Source organism: Cucurbita moschata, unplaced genomic scaffold (genome assembly GCF_002738365.1).
Source record: "Cucurbita moschata cultivar Rifu unplaced genomic scaffold, Cmos_1.0 Cmo_Scf00038, whole genome shotgun sequence".
Lineage (NCBI taxonomy): Eukaryota > Viridiplantae > Streptophyta > Magnoliopsida > Cucurbitales > Cucurbitaceae > Cucurbita > Cucurbita moschata.
In genome coordinates this window covers 1,833,174-1,856,098 of record NW_019268554.1, presented here as the reverse complement: position 1 = coordinate 1,856,098, position 22,925 = coordinate 1,833,174, and the positions used below count along the sequence as shown (strand labels likewise).

Below are 22,925 nucleotides of genomic sequence, written 5' to 3'. Positions count from 1 at the left end.
TAACATTGTAAGAAGAAGTAAATTTGATTTAAGGAAAATAGTCTGTTTAGTAGAAGATGAGCTAGTGTGCAGAACATGTCCAAAAGTGATGGGATGTGAACAGCAACATAGATTGCACAATAACAAATGTTTCCTTCTCTACCTTGCTTTTGTTGTCTCACTCTTTCATAGCCAACTTAAAAGTGTATGTTTTTATGGTAGGGTTCATATTTGCTTAAGCTCAATAGCAATATTGATACTAACGTACCTCGAGATGAGTACAAGTGAAACATTTTTTATAAGGTGTGAAACTCTAATCTTAGTAGATGCGGTTAAATTTTTTGAGGGGAAACCTGAAAGGGAAGCTCGAAGAGGACAATATCTGCTAGGGTGGACTAAGGTCATTACAAATGGTAAGTTAGACACCGAGCGGTGTCCCAGTGAGGATGCTGGGCTTTTAAAGGTATGGATTGTGAGATCACACATATGTTGGAGAGGGGAACAAAACATTCCTTATAAGGACGTGGAAACCTCTCTTTAGTAGACGTGTTTTAAAATCTTGAAACCCAAAAGTGAAAGTCCAAAGAAGACATCATCTTCTAGCGGTAGGCTTGAACTGTTACAAATGATATCAAAGCTATAAACTGGTCGGTGTGCCAGCGAGATCGCTAGGTTCCCAAGGGGTTAGATTGTGAGATCACACATCTATTGGGCGAGAAGGTAATGAAGTATTTCTTATAAGATTGTGGAAGCCTCTCTCTAGTATACATGTTTTAAAACCTTGAGGTGAAAAGCTCGAAGCCTAGAAGGGAAAGCCCAAAGAAGACCATATATGTTATCGATAAGCTTAGATTGTTATACAAGAACGTTCTTTGTTACAGCAAAAACGTTTTGAGGTTTGTTTGTTGAAAAGGAGGATAACCATGTAGGTTTAATTTAGAAGACAATGAAAGCATCTCAAATAAACTTATACCCATGCATGTACATACCCATAATACATTTACAAAGACAAAGACAAGACATACGTTGGACATCTCAAAGAACACATACGTTGGACATGTCAAAGAAGCAGAGCTGTTGGTTTGGACACAAAATACAAAATGGGTCAGTGCCCAACTTCAGTTCCAAACAGTAAATAAATAAAAGAGAGGTTGAAAAGGCAAAAGGAATGAGAGAGACGTTGAAAGAAAGAAAGACAAGACATGTGAGTGTTCCTTTAACTTTCTCTTCATATTTTGAACCTCCTCCCACCCCTTTCTCTAACCCTTATCTTCTTCCATGTCGTATTATTGTCACGTGCATGCCCTCAGTTTGCACGTGGGAATCAGTGCCTTCTGAAACTCTCTCTTACACAACCAATTAATTGTTCACTGTTTCACTGTCCATCAATAGTGCTAATCTGTTGTGTATTTATATGATTCTTCAATTCCTTTATTTCCTCTCCCCCTAACGAATTGAGAGTGATTTTAAGATCGGTTCTCCGGTAGATGCATTTTGAAAACCTTGAGGGGAAGTTCGGAATGCTATTAACAGTGGGGTTGACATGTTACAAATAGTATCAGAGCCAGACAGGTGGATACTGGGTGGCCACAAAAAGGGGTGAACTGTGAGATCCCACATCGATTGAATAGAGGAACGAGTACTAGTAAGGACGTTGGGCCTCCAAGATGGGTGGATTGTGAGATCTTACATTGGTTGGGGAGGAGAACAAAACATTGTTAATTAGATGCGTTTTAAAAATATTGAGGGGAGTACAATATCTGCTAACAGGGAACTTGAACCGATTGAAACTCGAAAAAGAAAGTTTAAAAAAGACAAAAGACTTAAAGTAGTACGAGTATAAAGGAGAAGAAAGGTATGGTTTGAAAGCGGAGGAGCACTGAGTTTGAATCTGTGATGATCAGAGTGTGTGTGGTGTAAGGGTTTTGATAGGTCAATTCAAACGCTCACCATTTACCTCTTCTTTTCCTTTTCTGACTGTCTTGTCATATCAACTATGAAATCATTAAACCATTATACACTTTTATCCTATATGAAACATGTCAAAATGGAGGCAGTAGGCTTCAACTGTTACGAATGATATTAGAGCCAGACACCGGACAGTGTGCAAACGAGAACATTGACCCTCCAAAGACGATAGAATGTAAGATCCCACGTTGGTTGGAGAAGGGAACGAAACATTCTTTATAAGAATTTGGAAATTTCTCCCTAACATATGCGTTTTAAAACCGAGAGGTTGATGATTACTCGTAATTGGCCAAAGGAGACAATATCTATTAGCAGTGAGCTTAACTGTAAACATAGTTTAACGATCGATCTATATGTTCTTAACTCTCAAATTAGTGGTTTGAACCTTCCACGATGCATATTAAAGCTATTGTATAAATATTATAAGAGACTCGAGAGATGATATGGTTGGGTTGAGTTGGAGGCGTCAACATACTTGAATTATGAACAACGGTTGAGTTGAATTGTTCAATAGAGAATCAATAGTACATAAGGTATGCAATGTAATTACAGAATATAATAGATTTTCAACTCAGATGTAATTATGAACAACTCGTTAATGATCGACTTACATGTAATAGTTATACTCACAACTATAACTTGTTCTAGGGTGTATAAGAGTGCAACTCTAAGTCTATAATAAAGTAACATAGAGTTTATGGATGAAAAACTGATTAATTTTATAACAACGGAACTTATAATCTACCGGTTTATAAAGTTTCCTTCCAATAACAAGAGTGCACTAGGCGAGTATGTTTATATTCACCAGATTCTACTTCTCATTTTCAGATGATCGTTGACTACTGGTCGAGGTGGAGGAGGGTTCGGAAGTTGCACGATCACAAAAGAGGGTCATCCCGAGGCACCACAGTCTATACTTCAAAGTCTCGAAAATCGAATCGTGACATATATGTTCAATCAACACTATTCAAGCATCATAAGCCAATCTAGTTTGCCATTTTCTTAATAAGATTAAGGTCATTTGTTCATCAAACCGTTCAACACGTAGAAAGAAAGTTCTCAAGGTCAAAGATTCAAATCTCTTATTCATCAATTTTAATCAACGATCGGTTGATAATAGAGTTCATTTTTTTTAAATCTTTTTTTACAAAATATATTAGAAAACAAAGTCAATGAATAATGGAGTGGATTTCTTCCAAAAATTTATATTTTTAACTACTCGATTAAAAAAACCTTAATTTCTAATACCATTTATAATGTATAATGCCCACGACCCGAACTTGGATTTAGTATCCTTATTCGAATCTTGGGTACGAGACATTACATTTAGTCGCCCTAGCTGGTAACAAATTTTATAACGATTGTAATTTGGATTTTATAATCTGTGAGATCCGACATCGGTTGAAGAGGAAGACGAAGCATTTTAAAATCGTGAAGCTGACGGCTATACGTAACGAGCGAAGCGAACAATATCTACTAGCAGTAGTCTCGGACTGTTAGCAACATTTAACAGGTTGGAATATGAATGAATGAATATCTAAAGGACAAAGGAAAATGCATTATTAGAGAAAGGGAATTAAAGGTGATGGGACGTATAGATGTTGCACCCTAAGATCTTAGTTGGGAAAGTTATGTTGGTCTTATGCTCATGGCTTGCGTGAAGAATTAGGTCATAGCTGAGATCCCATTAATCCCCTTTTCATGCACCCTCCCAAAGGGCCCCACAACGTCTTTTCATTATAAATACACCAAATTACTAGAGAATGATGGGGAGAGCGATATGAAATAAGAGCGTAAAATTGTCCGATCTTCGCATTAAGAAAATCGGTAAATTTTAGAGTCTATATTAATAGGCAATCAGATAATCATATTGTGACGAGCTCGTTGATTCGCTTTTCATAAGGGAGAGAGACATAGGAAATGAGGAAAGAATATGAACGTTTTAGATTTAGGGTTTCAGTTGAATACATGAAAGAGAAGCTATAAAAGTACCTCAAATTTGTAGTTAACCATTGTCGGGGCATATATTAAGAGAAATCGAGAATGAGATAGAGAGTGAACTAGGGAAAAGGAGAAAGAATATGGTTGTTGGTTTTGGGTTTAAGGTTTCATTGAATGCATGAAAAAGAAACTACAATAGTATCTAAATTTTGTATATAACTGTGATATCCCACCTCGGTTGGAGTGTGGAACGAATCATTTCTTATAAGAGCGTGGAAATTTCTCCCTAGTAGACACGTTTTAAAACCGTGAGGCTGACAGTGATACGTAACAGGCCAAAACAGACAAATATCTGTTAGCGGTGGGCTTGAGCTGTTACAAATGATATGAAAGCCAGACATCAGGCGGTCGAGAACACTGAACCCTAAGGGGGGTATTGTGAGATCCCACATCGGTTGGAGCGAGAAACGAAACATTTTTTATAAGTGTATGAAAATTTCTCATTTTGGATGTGATCTTAGTTCATTCATGTACTTTTCGTTTACTCGAGCATCACATGTCCACTAGTTTCCACCTTAGTTTGTTTCGTACCACATCCTACTAAGAGAGGTTCCTCTCAACCATTCATCTTTGTTTTGTCATAGAAAAGTCTGATCTGGATCTCATTTTCTTATATAATCATTCACTTTTTCGTTAGATCTGAAGTGATTTTATACGAATCATTTGACATCTTTCGATTATTATTCATAATCGAATGAGAGAAAACGAAAGCTCAATGGCCAAATTCTAGATCGATTCAAAAAGTATTTCAAATTTTCTTTCTCACGAAACTGGCTCTCTCTCGACATCAGTCCAATTCAATGAATTAATATCACTTCCGTACTTCCTCAAGCCCCATATATCATGTACCCATCGACACATCGAGCTCGAAGACGACGTGACGTAGTCGTACAAGTTATCTCAATCGAAGTTGGCATTGTGAAATTGACATAAAAGACATGGGAAAGTATGGGGAAGTTGCATGGGATGTTTAGAGCATTGAAATCAAAGGGGGGTAACGAGGCTTAGAAAAGGAGGGCTGTCTATTACAGGACATGCAAGTGGAATCATTACACACATAACAACGGGTCAGCCAAAACTATTGAGCTTTGAGCAACTGTTTTAGCACAGTACTATGTTTTTTTTTTTTTTTTGTTGCACTGTCTTTCTGTTCTTTGTCGGCTTTCAATTTGGCTGTAGTAAGTAGCTGAGTATATATATATATATATATATATATATATATGCACATGTATGTATTTGATGAATTTAAGTAATTAATTTAGGTATGGTTTGAAGGCCGTCTCGAAAACTTGAACGATTTGAATGTTGAGCTATGTTCTAGTTGACTTTTTGTAGAAGTACATGTACTTCTTCGAAAGGATTTTCGAAAACAAGGGCCAAATTTATCCTCGTTCTCAGCTCAAAGAGTCTAACGAGCCTGACTAGCCCAAATCAATCATATTAACGTCTGGACCTAATTTTTTTTTTTTTAAATATATCAAAGCAATATTGAAAGTAAAATTACGATTTTACCCTTACCCAAAGCTCGACCATTACAATGATAACTTTATCAAATAATTTCTATTTCTAAAATTTGTCAATTACTCGACTTTTTTTTTTCAATCTCACTCTTTAACGTTTTCTCTCTCTATAGTTTTACTCGTGACGCTAACTTTCTTATATCAAATATCAAATAGTTTTCACTCTTAAAAGTGAAAAATAAATAACTTGACCATGTTATCTGATCCAAACCCTAGGTATGAGTCATGACAAAATGACATCAGACCAGTACCGATGTGATTTGGGGACGAACCAATGAGTTAAACATGCTTTATTTGGAGCAATCAATTCGATCGTTGTGGTCGGACTCTATTATGGATTTCTGACTACATTCTCCATAGGGCCCTCTTATCTCTTCCTTCTCCGAGCTCGGGTTATGGAAGAAGGAACCGAGAAGAAAGTATCAGCAACAACAAGTTTTATTACGGGACAGCTCATGATGTTCATATCGATCTATTATGCGCCTCTGCATCTAGCATTGGGTAGAACCAATGAGTTAAACATGCTTTATTTGGAGCCATCGAGTTCTAAAACAATTTTATTCTTTAAACCCTTCCATTGACCTAATCTAACCTTCACATGCTTAGGATTTGGAATCCAGATTCGACAATTAGATGACCCCAACATTCCCCTGCATCCCTTGCGACATGGTCACATTACCTACTTCTCGCGTCTTAAGAGTGAAGACTATCCCCACATACAAACACGAGTCATTTCAACATGTTTTGTCTTCACTCACATGCATCCTATGAAAATTCTCAAGAGATCACGCTCCAAGTAAAGCATGCTTAACCATGAAGTTTCTATGACTGAGCAACCGAAAAGAAATGTGCATCTCGTTGGCATAGGTCGTAACTTTCAATTCTTTTAAGCTTTTCTTAACCGTCCTATCATCAGAAAACGCTCTAATTCAGTTATAGTATACCTCTCCTTTACTCGAGTGTCACAACTTCATTCATTTTGTTAGGTTTAGGCAATTCATTATTTTAGAGAATATCGAGAAAATCTAAACCTAAAACATCTTATAAGAAGCATTTGATAGTGTAACTTTTAAGAGTTAATACAAAAAGGTACAAGAGTACATCTAATAATACTGAGCATTGAATCCTCTACTTCAAAAACCATAACATAGTCAAAAAAATCATAACATAGTCAATGTGATGGACGGGTTGTCAATCAATCGATTAAGTTCTTTGCTATGACGCTCGAGATCCAAAATTCAAATTCAACATCTGATGGCTCCGACATTCCGACGACATGGTCATCAGCTCTTTCAACATGCTTTGTTTTCATCCACATGTTTTTTAGAAATTTTTTTAAGATAAATCCAAGAATTTCACTTCTGACTATGAGATAGGAATGCCCCCGACTATCCCTGTTAATCATTATTCCGATCCCAAAGGCCAACATAATAGGATCGAAATCCTATGATGTTATCCCATGCTAATGTATACAGAGCGTAGGCTTGTTTTGAGCACTCTAATTTCTTCAAAGTAACAGCGTCGTAGGCACGACCCTGTTAGGTTTTATGTTCTAAAACTCATAGTTTGTAAACAAAGATATATTCTATTTTCAATAATTCAATAAAGTTATTATTGATGTTTATTCAGAAAAAATTGTTATTAAATAAAGTGAACTTTACGATCATTAATCTAAATCTAATAAACTAAGAACACTCTGGCTATAGTATGATTACTTGAACTATATGTAGAGACATAAAAGTGGATCAAGTCCAAGTATATAGTCAAAATGATCTATAGTATAAGGATAAGGCTGAGTACCTTATTCTGGGGACACTATGGATGCGGCCCACTTCTGTATATGATATAAACAATGTGATCACTAAATTGTACATGTGGAGACATGTGAGTGGGGGCATCCTATGCAATGAGTATTGCATAAGATCGGACCATGAAGAAAATCACTCTCACTTTATAATGTCGTTTACTATTGAGACTGATTTTCTTTTCATTCGATGACCTAGGTAACTCGATCTTAATCCTGAGCTAACCATGAAATCCTGTTCATTCAGAATTATCCTTAGATTTGCATGGGTGAGAGTGGCTCGAGTTCGCCGACTCAATAGGCTTCCCATTTCAGGGGTAAGACTGGGTGAATAGCTGGGGACGTGGGGTGCAAGATGGAATTCGCTCCTACCCACTTTTAAGAGAGGTAGTTCCCTTAAGTACTGACTTCAGGTCTTGAACAAGGGGCCCCACCCACTCATTGGCCTGAGAGGGATTCGGTTTACTGGTTGGACCACAAACCAATTGTTCATAAGAGGATCAGTGGGACATAAGGAACAATAAGTAACTTCAGGGGTAAAACGGTTAATTGACCCAACTCTAGTTACGAACAACCTGTGAAGGATCGACTTACTAATCATGGTTATATCAAATGGACAGAAATATATCTATAATGAGGGGAGTGCAACTACTAGGCTATAGTGGAGTGTCCTAATAGTTAACGAATGTTGGTTAACAAGGTTAATGAGTTTAACCGGTTAATCTTGGATCGTTGGAGCCCATGATCTATAGGTCCATTAGGTCCCTCTGCTAGCTCATATCGGACTAAACCATAGAACAGTGTGACGAGTGAGTTTGAAGTGTTCGAATTCAAATTAGAGAATATGCGTTACATATATACGATATATTTAACTGCATTTTTATTTTATTTACGAATTAAACAAAAAGAGAGAATATGAGATATTTAAATAAGATTTAAATATCTTAATCAATTATGTGTCGGAATTGTTTGGGATTAGCATTTGAATTAATATTAAATATTAATTAAATAATTTAATTAATCCTTCAATGTTACTTTAATTTGAAATTCATTATTCAAATTAATTGTTGAATTAAAAGGAAGAAAGTCAAAATGTTGACTTCATTTAATGGAAAAATCTATGTGAGTGGAATTTTGAGGTGTCAAAATTTGGTTAACTCAAACATGCATACTTGCCACATAATCTCTAACATTTGAGTGGAATTGTAAGTGTCAAAATTTGGTGGTCTCAAATTTGCATGAACATGCAAACATGGCTCTTTAAATAGAGTGATCATGGTACATGGAAGGTCGTTCTTCTTTTTGGTAAAAACCTTGAGAAAAACCTCTCACAAACACTCTCTTCACATATACAAAATCTCTCCCAAGTTTAGTCACTCACCGGATTCCACAATCCCGTTCTAAGGCCGGAGAATAGTGGAGAAGACACTAATGGTGATTCGAAATCGGTTCGTGAGGAAAAAGAAGTTTGAACTAGGAAAGGTTAGTATCTAGACTCATTAAGTTTTAATACTTATGAACATGCTAGTTTTTTTTTTTTTTTTACTATAATTGATGTTCTAAAAGTACCTAAGATCCAAATTGCATCCGCATGTGTTATATTAACACCATCAGACCCGACCAGTTAAGGCCAGAAGCGCATCGCCGACAGAAAGGACGAACCAATCGGTGCTCACTGTAGACGAACCGATCGACTCAACTCAAGGTCTAACTATAAACTTTTTCCCTAACATAAAATTGTTCAGAGCAAAACACGCTTAAAACTTAAAATTTCTATAATAAAACTATCGAAAAACGGTGATATACTTTTTAAATTATATTATATTGATCGATTCTTCGTGCCTAAGTAAATTATGATTCGTCTCATCACTTCTAAAGGTGGAAGTGGGAAACAGAATCTTATCATTGTCAATAAGAGTAAATAATGTATGCTTTCTCCAACCGTCCCCATCAGAAAAGCCGTCTCTACAGCCACCCAACGGCGGGGCCGCCGTCATATGGTAGCCAATCTCCGCAACTTCCGGCCGCTCAAATACGCCAAAATCTGGGTCACAGTCGTTGCCGTTTATCATTATCTCCACCATTTTTTTTACTCTAATATTGCCCTAAGATCTTGTCAATGAGATGTCAACCTTATGGACGGTTGGTTTTGACCTTATCACTCTCATTCAACCACGACATCTAAAAATTATTATTATAACATTTTTAATCTTTAAACTTTTAAATTCATAACCATTTAATCCTTACCTTCCAAACAAAGGTTTAAAAAATACACGTTAAATTTTAAAAGTAGTATTAACGTTTACAAAAATTAATCTTTGGTAATATATAAGCGGAAACTACCTATCTACACCTCATAAATAATCTCTAAACTGAGTATTAGTGTTACTTTTGAAAGTTTATGAGTATTTTTTAAACGTGGTACTATGAGTGATTGACCCTTACTGCCTATTCGGATAGCGGACAGCTAATGAGTTCCACTTATTGAACAGGGTTCTATGGTCGGCTCGCGACCACTGGATATTGAAGGCGTCCTTGGGGTGATCTCGTAGTTCCTTAGAGTGGAGACGATGGGGTCAGTTCATGGATTTTCCTTTCTTTTGCCGCATTTCGCTTAAAGGGTTGAAGAGAGATAGTGCATCAAGCTGTTCGCAAGAGCCAACTTGATCTTCTTCCCCAGAGATCTCGAATGAGGGAACCCTAAGAGAGCTGTCGACTCCAACTACGGTTCATGTACGATCCATAGTAGATCCGACCAACTATCCATCCTACCTCCTCTACGTTCGTGACAACCCATCTTTGTCTCAACTGTTCTCTCCATAACTAATGGTAAAACTATTATTGAAATATACCCTTTTAGTGATAAACAATTTTTTTTTTTTGGCTTCCTTTTTAGGGTTTTAAGTTGATTCATTGTGTCATTTGTTCTATTCAAAGTCTCGAGGACTAAATTGTTTTGATAATCACTAATTGTTAATTAGTACTATTAATCACATTGTTAATCTCGATTATTCTCATACAAATATTTGGATAAAAAGTAGTGGAAGCCATTGATAAAGGATATATTTATCTGAGAACTGAGAAAACTCGTTTACTTTTCTCGATTCTAACTGACACAAAAACTTAATAAGAGTACGATTCCTTATTGGAAATTTATGATATGTTATCTCGAAGTTGATTGAACTATGGGCTGAACCAACCGTAAAAACAACTTCTCTTACTAACACCATTATCTCGAAGTTGATTGAACTATGAGCTGAACCAACCGTAAAAACAACTTCTCTTACTAACACCATTATCTCTACAGTTAAGGGAAGGATGCAAGTTTTATCGTAACAACCCAATCCTGTAAGTGAAAAATGAATGAATAAATAAAAGATATTGTAACAGCCCAAACCCACCGCTAGTAGATATTGTCCATTTTGGCCTATTATGTATCGCAGTCAGCCTCAACATTTTAAAATGCGTCTATTAGGGAGAAGTTTCCACACCCTTACAAAGAATGTTTCGTTCCATTCTCCAACAAATATGAGATCTCACAATCCACCCCTTTAGGATCCTAGTGTCCTCGCTGACTCATCTCCCAGTGTTTGGCTCTAATACCAATCTATCACGACCCGATTATTGAAGGTTCGAAAAATCAAACCGCGACAATGAAACTAAACTAGATCTCAGTTGGAGAGTGGAACAAAGCATTCTGAGTGTGAAAATATCTCTCCAACAGACAAGTTTAAAACCGTGAGCTGACAATTACACATCGTAAGCATCATTTATAAGAGTGTGAAAATCTCTCCCTAACAGACGCGTTTTAAAACAGGGAGCTGACAGTTATACATAATAAGCATTCTTTGTAAGAGTATAAAATTTCTCCTTACATTTTAAAATCATGAGCTAACAGTTACACGCAATAAGCATTACTTGTAAGAGTGAAAATCTCTCACTAAGCGACCATTTTAAAACTATGAGAGTTACACATAATAAACATTCTTTATAAGAGTGAAAATCTCTCCCTAACAGATACATTTTAAAACCATGAGCAGACAGTTACACATCATAAGCATTCTTTATAAGAGTATGAAAAACATCTCATTAACAGATGCGTTTTAAAATCGTGAGCTGATAGTTACACATAATAAGCATTCTTTACAAGAGTATGAAAACCTCTCCTTAACATATGCGTTTTAAAACCGTGAATTGACAGCTACACATAATAAACATTTTTTTATAAGAGTGTGAAAATCTCTACTTAACAGACGTGTTTTAAAAACATGAGCTAACAGTTACACATAATAAACATTCTTTATAAGAGTGAAAATCTCTCCCTAATAAACGCGTTTTAAAACCGTGAACAAAGACAGTTATACATTATAAGCCTTCTTTATAAGAGTATGAAAATCTTTTCTTACCGAACATGTTTTAAAACCATGAGCTGACAATTACACATAATAGATCAAAACAGACAATATTTACTAGCTCGTGAACTTTGATTTAAGCGGTTACGATCTCTTATCTCACATCCCCCACGTTAATTTACGCTACACCTGTCTTTGTTTTGAGTACCTCGGCGTCTCAGAATAGTCACTCATATTCATAACCATAATCATCTCTCTCCTCTATGAACATCAACAGTTCTTCCTTGAACAACAACAACAGATATTGATATCAATCATTTAAACTCACCAACTCCTTTTCTCTCTCCTTCAATCTATCAAACAAAAAAAAAAAAACAAAAAAAAATTGAAAATTTCCCTCAACCCTAAACTCAAAAACCTCCTCCTTTCTTCTTCTTTGTTCAGCAATGACCTTTGAAGACTCCCTGAGATCTCTCTCCCTCGATTACCTTAACCTTCTCATCAACGGCCAAGCCTTCAGTGATGTCACCTTCAGCGTTGAGGGCCGCCTCGTCCACGCCCACCGCTGCATCCTCGCCGCTCGCAGCCTCTTCTTTAGGAAGTTCTTTTGCAGCTCCGACTCCTCTTGTGGGGCGGTTGTTGATTCTCGATTCGGTTCGGTTTTGGGTTCGAATTCTCGTGGCGGTGGGGCTAATACGCCTCCACCGCCACAGGGAGTGATCCCAGTGAATAGTGTTGGATATGAGGTGTTTCTGCTTCTCCTTCAGTTTTTGTATAGTGGGCAAGTTTCGATTTTGCCGCAGAAGCATGAGCCACGGCCGAATTGCGGCGAGCGAGGGTGTTGGCATACGCATTGCTCCTCTGCCGTTGATCTTGTTCTTGAAACTCTTGCTGCCGCTAGATCTTTTGGAGTTGAACAGCTCGCTTTGCTTACTCAGGTCCTATTTTTTTCTCTCATGAACTCATGAACCTGTGGCTTTGTCAATTAGACACTTTCTTTATGTGAGATCCATATTGATTGGAAAAGGGAACGAAACACTGGAAACCTCTTCTTAGCTGACGCGTTTTGTGAGGCTGACGGTGATATGTAACGAGTCAAAGCGGACAATATTTTCTAGCATTGGACTTGAGTTGTTACATATGGCATCAGAGTCAATCACCAGTCACCGGATAGTGTGTCAGTGAGGACACTGGGCCTCCAAAAAAAAGTGGATTGTGAGATCTCATATTGGTTGGAGAGGAGAATAAAACAATCTTTATAAGGGTGTGGAAACCTCTCCCTAATAGAGGTGTTTTAAAACCATGAGACGGACGGTGATACATAATAGGTCAAAGCTAACAATATTTGCTAGCGATGGCCTTGGGCTGTTACAAATTTTATCAAAATCAGTCACCGGACGGTGTGCTAGCGAGGACGTTGAATTGTGAGATTCCAATTTGGTTGGAGAGGGGAACAAAACATTTCTGATAAGGGTGTGTAAACCTCTCCCTAGCAGACGTGTTTTGTGAGGCTGACGACGATATGTAACAGGTCAAAGCATATAATATTTGCTAGCATTGAGTTTGAGTTGTTACATATGGTAGCAGAGTCAGTCACCGGACGGTGTGCCAGCGAGTACGTTGGATTGTGAGATTCTACGTTGGTTGGAGAGTAGAACGAAACATTTCTGATAAGGGTGTGGAAACCTCTCCCTAGCATACGTGTTTTGTGAGGCTGACGACGATATGTAACAAGTCAAAGTGGACAATATTTGCTAGCATTGGGCTTGGGTTGTTACATATGGTATCAAAGTCAGTCACCGGACGGTGTGCCAGCAAGGACACTAGCCTCCAAGAGAGGTGGATTGTGAGATCTAATATTGATATATAGAAGGGGAAACGAAACATTCTTGATAAGGGTGTGAAAATCTCTCCTTAGCATACAACGTTTTAAAACCGTAAGGCCGTAACGAGTCAAAGCGAACAATATTTGCTAGTAGTGGGTTTGAACTGTTACAAATGGTATCAGAACCAGTCACCAGACAGTGTGCCAGCGACAACGCTGGATTGTGAGATCCCATATTGGTTGGAGAGGAAACCTGTCACTAATAGACGCGTTTTAAAATCTTGAAGGTGGGGTGATACATATGGAGTTAAAAGCAGACAATAGTTGGTAACAGTAGGCTTATTACACTCTCTTTCTTCCCTAAATAGGTTTAATCTCTCTCTCAAATCTTGAGGAATGTTTAGTTTTTTCTTTGGATTTCTCTCTCTGATCATTTGGTTGGTTTGGTGAGTTCTTGGGATTTGGACTGATTAAGTTGTTGGGAGCTGATTTTAGCTAAAAAGAAGGATTTTTCTTAATGATTTCTATGTTTTTTTAAAATGTTTTTATGTTTTTCTATTAATATCTTATGAATCTAACAAGTTCTTGATACATTTAATTCAAATTTTGAAGCACTTTTAGCTGAAGATTAAAGACTTAATTCAATCATTAGATCATAATTTTGGTGTATTATGGAACAAACAGAAGCAATTGGTAAGCATGGTGGAGAAAGCTTCAATTGAAGATGTAATGAAAGTTCTAATTGCATCAAGAAAGCAAGACATGCACCATCTATGGACTACATGTTCTCATCTAGTGGCAAAATCTGGCCTCCCAACCGAGGTTCTAGCCAAACACATTCCCCTCGACGTCGTTGCCAAAATCGAGGAGCTTCGGCTCAAATCCTCCCTCACTCGTCGATCGTCGATGTCTCATCACCACCACCATCACCACCACCACCACCTCAGTGCGGCAGCCGACTTGGAGGAGCAAAAGATTCGTCGAATGCGAAGGGCATTGGACTCCTCGGACGTAGAGCTTGTCAAGCTAATGGTCATGGGCGAAGGTTTAAATCTCGACGAGGCATTAGCATTGCACTACGCCGTCGAGAATTGCAGTAGAGAAGTTGTGAAAGCCTTGCTCGAGCTCGGAGCAGCCGACGTGAACTACCCGGCTGGGCCAGCGGGGAAAACCCCCTTACACATTGCGTCCGAGATGGTGTCCTCCGACATGGTGGCGGTCCTCCTCGACCACCATGCCGACCCGACAATCCGAACCATCAATGGGGTGACACCGCTCGACATTCTCCGAACCCTAACCTCGGATTTCCTATTCAAAGGAGCTGTCCCAGGGATGACACACATAGAACCAAACAAGCTGAGGCTATGCTTGGAGTTGGTTCAATCAGCAGCAGTTGTGATATCAAGAGAACAAGGGAACAACAACAATGCAAATGCTTCATCCTCAACAACAATATATCCACCAATGAGCGAAGATCACAGCAGCAGCAGCAATGGAAGCAATGGAAGATTGGTTTATTTGAATCTTGGAGCAAATTCTGGTTCAGCTCAAATGGGAGCTGAAGGAACTGATCCGACACTGTACCACAATTCCCATGATTACTGAACACTTAGCTCAAATTTTATTACAAATCTTTATTACATGTCCCATCATTTCATGCATTTATATATAATTATATATATTGGTTCTTCAACTAAGAATGCTTGCAGCTATGGTGATTAAAACCCTAGCTACCAAGTTTGGGTTGTCCTATGTTTGAACCAATGGGTGTTACATGTTTTGTCAACTAATGGGATAAGGTCATACAATTGTTTTTTTTTTTTTTTTTTTTAAAGAGATCTATAGGTAAGATTTACTTGAATAATTTTCTAAATTCATTTATGAGTTACTTCACAAAATCTATTTGATTTAAAGCGTTAGACTTCATTCGATTTGACCCCGGAATTTCAATAAAATATTTATTTAATCCAAATCATAAAAGTTGAGGTTTTTTTCGGTTTGAGTTGAGTTTAATTTTTTAAAAATAAAAAATTTGGATTTGTTTGTGGGTTGACATTTTTTTGGTCCGTTCAACCTAACCTACCCAATCTTATTATAGTTTTTAAGATTATTATAAAAATTAAAAGTACTTAATGTTTGTAGCGGATATTAGTTATTAATGTAACAAGAACAGTAGATAAGTAAAATTGTTTAAATAATTAAAAAAACTGACCACTCATTATCTGTCACCGCATCAGCACCCGAGACTTTACTCCAACTGATTGAAATGACACCCAGTCGTCAAATTTTACTCATCGTGGCACTTCAAAAATAGATAACTATTTAACTCGTCATATAGCATAGATATATAGGCTTTCCAATTGTGGTTAAATTAATGCATAGAGTTCCCTACTCTTACATAGTTCATTCAATGCCTATTTTCTTTTTCCTATATATGGACCAAAAATAATGATAATGATTACTTTCCCAATCTAATTTTTAAAAAAAAAATCACTTTTTTTTTACCTTACAGACGAAAACGAGTCCTTTAAACATGTTTTGTCTTAGTTATATTATTTATCGCTTCTAAGAGTAAAGATTACCTCACATACTAACACGAGTTTTTTTACCCTGCTTTGTCCTCACTCACATACATCATAAGAAAATTTGTAAGAGGTCATCCAACATAAAATTGCTCTAAGGAAAGCACGCTTAAAAGTTTTTATGATTGAGCCACCAAAAAGAAAGGTGCACATAGTGACTTTCAATTCTTTTAAGATTATCCTCACAAACAATTGCCACAGTCGTACTTCTTCCAATCGTGCGACATCGTGATCTTGACATGCTCACGACAATTCTTAAGGGAGACTCAAGCCACATTCACATTTTTCGCCCTACTTTGTCGCTTCGTCGGACCTTAAGCAAGGTTCGTCTTCACCAATCGAACATCACTTGTACAGAATCAAAGCTTGTTCGGCCACACACGCCGCCTACACATGTATGTTCCATCGTCTGCGACACAACGTCACATCTCATCATCATCTCGATTCCCAACAACATGACTCATGCATCATAATGTCAACCCATATCTTAGGACAGTTCAACCATCTTAACTTGTTTGAACACATCCGTAGTCAACTAACCCATGTGTCGATCTATCTCATATATATATATATATATTCAAAATCTAGGTCAAAGAAATTGAATAACCATATGCAATGATTTGTTTTTGGTAAGTGAAAATAATTTATTTTGTGCAAGTTGATAGCACGTGACTTTCCTTTAAACCCCTCTATCAACTAGAGAGGAAAAAAAGTGAAGCAAAATTATTAAAATAAATAAATATTTCCGTACAGAAATTATTTTCTGGTTTATATGCAATATTGGTTGATGCACCAGTAGACCTATATGTACAATATATATATATATATATAGTCTTAGCCTTTTCCTCTTTTTTGTTCAATAATTATCATCAATGTTCAAATCAGTCACCCACGTGATATACAATTACATGGTGTGTCCAAAAACAAGTTTTCAATGTTGCTAGCCTTTCAATCTCGTTCCAACACGTTTGACGTTACATATTGAGTATTAGCACTAATCATCAAGTGACCTTATTGTTGGGGTCGGAAAATGCAATCACATGTAATATAGTTCATGATGGAACCTATTTTCAGTTTCAACTACTGAAAAACTAAGTTGGTTTGTCGAGCAAAGATGAGAGAAATTTACGAGAGATTATTGACATACAGATTTATGACAAAGAATTTCAAGTTTAATAAGACACCCTTATTGTTGCACAGATAAACAGTAAATCGATAACGTGAGATTCCTCATTAGTTGGAGAGGGGGAATGAAGCATTCCTTGTAAGAGTGTGGAAAACTTTCCCTAGTAGACGCGTTTTAAAAACTGTGAGCCTGATAGCGATATGTAACGGTCCAAAACGGACAATATCAACTAGTAGGGGTTTGAGCTATTACAAATGGTAATAGAGTCAGACACGGGGCGGTGTGCCAGTGACGACGCTGGGCCCCCAAAGGTAGTGAATTGTGATATCTCACATTGGTTGGAGAGGAGAATGAAACATTCGTTATATGAGTGTGGAAACCTCTCCCTAGTAGATGCGTTTTAAAACTATGAGGCTGACGATGATACATAACGGCCCAAAGCAAATAATATCAACTAGTGGTGAGCTTGGGCTGGTACAAATGGTATTGAGCCAGACACCGAAGATGCTGGGCCTTAAGAGGTGGATTGTGAGATCTCAGATTGGTTGGAGAGGTGAACGAAGCATTCTTTATAAGGGGATAGAAACATTTCACTAATAGACACATTCTAAAATCATGAGGCTGACAGCAATACATAACGGGCCAAAGCGGACAATATCAACTAGCGGTGGACTTGGGTTGTTACAAATAGTATTAGGGCCAGACACCGAGCGGTGTACTAGTGACTAGGCCTCTAAAGGAGGTGGATTGTGAGATCTCACATTGGTTGGAGAGGTGAACGAAACATTTTTTTATAAGGGTGTAGAAATCTCTCCCTAGTAGACACGTTTTAAAACTGAGGTTAACGACAATACGCAACGGCTATTCCAGACACCACTCATTCCTATTCTCTCCTATTAAGATATGCCAATAAATCATAACTCTCCTTGGTCTTGCTGTGTGATCTATCTCCTGAAACAAGTTCATGAATTGTTCCTTTGAACTCAAATGAAGCTCCAACCTGGTTTCAATTTTATGCCATTGACCAACACTAGCCTGTGCGTTGCTCATATCCCTCAATCATCCAAGTCCATGCCACAATATTTTTAGCCAACATTTTCCAGCAGAAGGAATGCTTCCATGTCTTACATACATGCTTGAGAGATGTTTCATACGACCAATTTCCAATCCATAGATTAGGATGAGTGTCACAATCATACTATGAACATAGTAGATTGTGACTCTAACATCGAGACAAGGAAAGCGGCGTCCCTCAAGTGGTGCCCATCTGGCCACGCGAGGGCCAATATAAAAGAGTGTTATGATGCGATCGAAGAGGACGATGCATCATCCAACACACCATATAATGTGTGCATTGAAGAGAAGATGAGTCATAAACAAGACAGGGGCAATGAGTAGACTTGAGTGTTAAATATAGGGTCATGTCGGGTCTAGGCCTTAACCTCAAAAGTCAGGGTTCCAGAGGGAATTTGGGCATGTGGTTCTGGAGTCAAGTCCATACATATGAAATATGAAAGCTCATCAAATTTGGATTTAATCGGACACCAGATGGACAATCCACATCACCATATGTACATTCGCAAAAATCTTGTCTACAACTGCTAGATTGGAAATACCTCAAAATGTACCATAAGGGAGGCATGATGTCAGCTCCCCACCACCCTTGGCCTTGTGATCTAAGCAAGCTATCTTATGGCACATACGTGTGTCACAGTGAGAACGAGCGTTACAAGACGAGTGTCTTAGACGACTTCCTTTGAAATGGGTCTTTCAAGGACAGTGTCCCGTGCCGACATTGTGCCTTGACCCATGTGTCAGAGGTTGAATCATACACACGCTATCCGGTACGGAGTCTATAAATGATATGACATACACGGGAGGGTCCAATGCCTCAATAGAACCTAGATTGGTGAATGTTCAGAATGTCCCGATATTATGAATGACACATGGGCCTGTTCTCGATGGCATGACCGAGTGAGTTGTGATGGCTAAAAACACCCTATGACTTGGGATGACATCAAGACATGTGGGTCATGTTAATTAAGAACTAAGATGATTTGAGATGCGACATTGCACATGAAAAACCTTGGCCTCAAGTAAGGATAATATCTAGCCGAATGACTTGACCTACTGTAGAGGCAAGTCGATTAGGTCGCAAAAGATTGTACATGCATGTGCAACCAACATGTGTGGCCGAACAAGCATGGATTTCACACAAGTTATATTAGGTGGGTGAAGACAAACCTCACCTAAGGTCCGACGAAGCCACAAAGTCAGACGAAGAAGGAATATGGGCTTAGGTTCCTCTCAAAACTAGTCGTGAGCGTGTCAAGATCACGATACCGTGTAGCTGAAAAAGTAGGACCGTGACAATGAGCACAAACGCACGGTTTCATGCCAACTGCTTGCATTTGTTTGAAGATCTCAACTTCCTCATCAAAATGTTCATTTTGATAGTAAAACTAGACATCATTCCTCCCCAGGTAACAATAGACCTACGAGGAATTTCTCTAAACATAATTGAAATTTTCAACTCCCGAAACATGGCATACATATCCAACAAAGAATTCTGCAGAAAACCAGAAAAAAGACCAGTTTTAATAGCCAAAAGGAAGGTAGAACTTCACCTGGGATCAGAAGCTCCAAATCAGATGTCGCTGCCGTTGATATGAGTGTGGTTAATGTCCCAATGCTGAGCGGAACTTCACCCATGATTTTGTTGAACATGTCCACAGACAACATCACTAGCTATGCCCAATCATCCAGGTCTAGAAACCAAGTCTCTCTTAGACATTTCTTCGAACACTTAACGAGCATAAACCAAACAATATATAAATCAAATAGAATACGAATCACACCTCTAATCGTAGCGGAAAGTACGTGTTTCGACAATATGAAACTTCTACAAGATTTGAAAATCTTCCTCCCTATAACTCGAACACGTAAAACTAAGACTAGTTGGAAGTCTCTGGAGAGAAAATACTCCTACAGTCTTAAAAAAAAAATTATGAAGTAGAGAGAAATTTAATAATATATTTTATTTAAATCATATTTAAAGTATCTATAAAAAAAAAATTAATTAAAATTATTTGGAATTTAAAAGTATATATATATATTTATTAATGCTCTCTTAGATTCTGATTTAAATTTCTGTTCTTCAACCTCTATCTGAGGGGGGAAAACTCACGGAAAAGAGGAAGGAATTCCTCGAAACATGGCCAGAATCTTCTCCTTCAGAGTCCTCGCCTCGGTCGCGTTCTTCGTCGTCGTCTTTCTCTCGATCATCTCTTTCTGTACTCACACTGTCAATCTCCCCCTTTCGGTAACTGCTCTACTCATTGTCCTCATGATTTTTTTGTTCTTGCTTACTGAGAAACGTAATTAATGCCTGTGTTATGTTTTTTTTTTTTTTTTAATCACTTGACTTGGAAATCGGAGTGTTTTGGATCCGGCACTGATTGACGTTTAGTCCGAATTCGGAATTCTGCTTGAAATTGATTAGTTTTTGTGAATGCATTTGATTTTCGGATATTTGGATTTATTGTGTTGTTTATTTGTTATTTGTTTTTGTTGAAGTTCGTTGGAGTATGATTTTAGTTATATAGTTTATTTGTTGTATGTAATTAGGGTTCTGGTTCTGGTTCTGGTACTGGCTCTCATCGGATCAACTACGTGAGGAGATCTCCATTGGATGTGGAATCGGATCCTCTTAAACCGCGGCTGGATCGGATCCTGAAGCAAGCCGATGACAATCGCAATTTGCTTCACGCCTATTCATCTTATGCTCGAAGGCTTAAGCTTGAGTACTCAAAGCTCGTTAGGGTTTGCACGGATGTTGCTCAGAACTATACAGATCTCAATAGTAAACCTGCTTACAGTAGTCTTTTTGAGCGTGGAACCTCTTCTTTAGATGAGGCTCTGCTTCGTCGATTTGAGAAGGAGGTGAAAGAGCGAATCAAAGTCACCAGACAAGTGATTTCTGAAGCGAAAGAGTCATTCGACAATCAACTTAAGATCCAGAAGTTGAAGGATAACATTTTTGCAGTGAATGAACAGTTGACGAAGGCGAAGAAACAAGGAGCTTTCTCGAGTTTGATTGCTGCCAAGTCTCTTCCAAAGAGTTTGCATTGCATTGCAATGAGGTTGATGGAAGAGAGAATTGCAAATCCGGGAAAATATTCAGATGTAGGAAAGCCAGTACCGCCCGAAATAGAGGATCCAGAGCTGTACCATTATGCCATATTCTCGGATAATGTCGTTGCTGCATCGGTGGTAGTTAACTCTGCTGTGAAGAACGCCGAAGAGCCATGGAAGCATGTGTTTCATGTTGTCACTGACAAGATGAATCTTGGAGCAATGCAAGTTATGTTCAAATTGAAGGACTACAATGGCGCTCACATTGAAGTCAAGGCAGTGGAGGATTATAAGTTCTTGAATTCTTCTTACGTTCCAGTGCTTCGCCAATTAGAGTCTGCAAATTTACAGAGGTTTTACTTCGAGAGCAGCGTTGAGAATGCAACGAAGGACACGACGAATATGAAGTTCAGAAACCCCAAGTATCTATCGATTTTGAACCATCTGCGGTTTTACTTGCCTGAGATGTATCCAAAACTACACAGAATTTTGTTTTTAGATGATGACATAGTGGTGCAGAAGGACTTGACTGGCCTGTGGAAGATTGATATGAATGGAAAAGTAAATGGTGCAGTGGAGACTTGTTTTGGCTCGTTCCATAGATATGCACAGTACATGAACTTCTCACATCCGTTAATCAAAGAGAAGTTCGATCCCAAGGCGTGTGCGTGGGCTTACGGGATGAACTTCTTCGATTTGGACGCATGGAGAAGGGAAAACTGCACAGAAGATTATCACTATTGGCAGAATATGGTAAGTTTTTTGGCAAAATGGGACAGTCCCATTTCAAGTTTCTGACTTAAAACTCACAATTATGGAATACAACTTCATCTTGATTATATGTTATGTGCAGAATGAGAATCGAACATTGTGGAAACTGGGGACACTGCCTCCTGGTTTAATCACATTTTACTCGACGACGAAGCCACTGGACAAGACATGGCATGTTCTCGGACTCGGTTACAATCCCAGCATTAGCAAGGAAGAGATTGAAAATGCTGCAGTTGTGCACTTCAATGGGAACATGAAGCCATGGTTAGACATTGCTATCTCCCAGTTTAAGCCATATTGGAGGAAGTATGTGGAGTATGACTTGGAGTTTGTTCAATCTTGCAACCTTGGGCTTTAGAATCAATCATCCGAAGAGTAGTTAGTAGTTTTATAGGAGGAGATATTTGGCTTGCTTTTGTGTAGAGTCTTTCAAACATTATTCTTTTATTCTTTTCTACTTGCTTGCTTGATAGGATATTGAAGTAATTATTATGTAAATTTTGTTTTGTGGTCTTCATTAGTTTCACTTGAATAATATTCAAGTACATCTCATTTCTCATATCTCCTTTGAGAATCAAATATTGTATATTTAGATATAGAGGTAAACATTAAAAATCAAAAGTAATTTGGTAATTCAAATGAATTGAACACACCCACTCATTGTAAATAAAACTCAAACCTACTAAGCTCGTCCTTCCCTCACGACCTTGGTTCCATATGAAACAAGGTGTTGCCATGTTTGAGAAAAACAGAATTTAATGATATCCTTCATTCTACAGCTTCAACCGACACAGCTTTATCTCAATCGGGAAAATTGATTTTAACGCAGTAACTCAAACGTAAATTCATCCCAAAATTTCACC

The 22,925-nt window shown here is 38.0% G+C and overlaps 2 protein-coding genes and 1 long non-coding RNA gene across 5 annotated transcripts; all 3 read left to right on the top strand.

The window, feature by feature from the left end:
• Positions 1–271: 271 nt before the first annotated feature.
• On the top strand, positions 272–17,437 carry LOC111432494. The gene is made up of 3 exons (XR_002708647.1): positions 272–369; positions 2,596–2,598; positions 17,394–17,437. It is a non-coding gene; the product is annotated as an uncharacterized LOC111432494 (long non-coding RNA).
• On the top strand, positions 11,882–15,098 carry LOC111432484 (regulatory protein NPR5-like). Its single transcript, XM_023069391.1, has 2 exons — positions 11,882–12,562; positions 14,134–15,098. The coding sequence occupies exons 1-2, from the start codon at positions 12,071–12,073 to the stop codon at positions 15,052–15,054; spliced, it is 1,413 nt and encodes a 470-aa protein (XP_022925159.1). The 5' UTR covers positions 11,882–12,070; the 3' UTR covers positions 15,055–15,098.
• Positions 17,438–20,295: 2,858 nt separating the features above from the next.
• Positions 20,296–22,621, top strand: LOC111432482 (galacturonosyltransferase 8-like). Of its 3 annotated transcripts, none has more exons than XM_023069389.1 (3): positions 20,296–20,479; positions 20,791–22,044; positions 22,145–22,621. In XM_023069389.1, exons 1-3 carry the CDS (start codon positions 20,372–20,374, stop codon positions 22,418–22,420), a joined length of 1,638 nt encoding a protein of 545 aa, XP_022925157.1. In that variant the 5' UTR covers positions 20,296–20,371; the 3' UTR covers positions 22,421–22,621. The 3 variants fall into 3 exon arrangements, with proteins under 3 accessions (XP_022925157.1, XP_022925155.1, XP_022925154.1); XM_023069387.1 differs by having other exon boundaries at positions 20,785–22,044; XM_023069386.1 differs by having other exon boundaries at positions 20,296–20,485; positions 20,785–22,044.
• Positions 22,622–22,925: the final 304 nt, after the last annotated feature.

What these genes read in the sequence shown, in the direction of transcription:
- LOC111432484 (XM_023069391.1), top strand. Translation starts at nt 12,071, where the DNA reads ATGACCTTTGAAGACTCCCTGAGATCTCTCTCCCTCGATTACCTTAAC. An exon ending in AGCTCGCTTTGCTTACTCAG is followed by an intron (nt 12,563 to 14,133) that starts GTCCTATTTTTT and finishes TGGAACAAACAG; the next exon opens with AAGCAATTGGTAAGCATGGT.
- LOC111432482 (XM_023069386.1), top strand. Translation starts at nt 20,372, where the DNA reads ATGGCCAGAATCTTCTCCTTCAGAGTCCTCGCCTCGGTCGCGTTCTTC. An exon ending in ATCTCCCCCTTTCGGTAACT is followed by an intron (nt 20,486 to 20,784) that starts GCTCTACTCATT and finishes GTATGTAATTAG; the next exon opens with GGTTCTGGTTCTGGTTCTGG. An exon ending in ATCACTATTGGCAGAATATG is followed by an intron (nt 22,045 to 22,144) that starts GTAAGTTTTTTG and finishes TGTTATGTGCAG; the next exon opens with AATGAGAATCGAACATTGTG.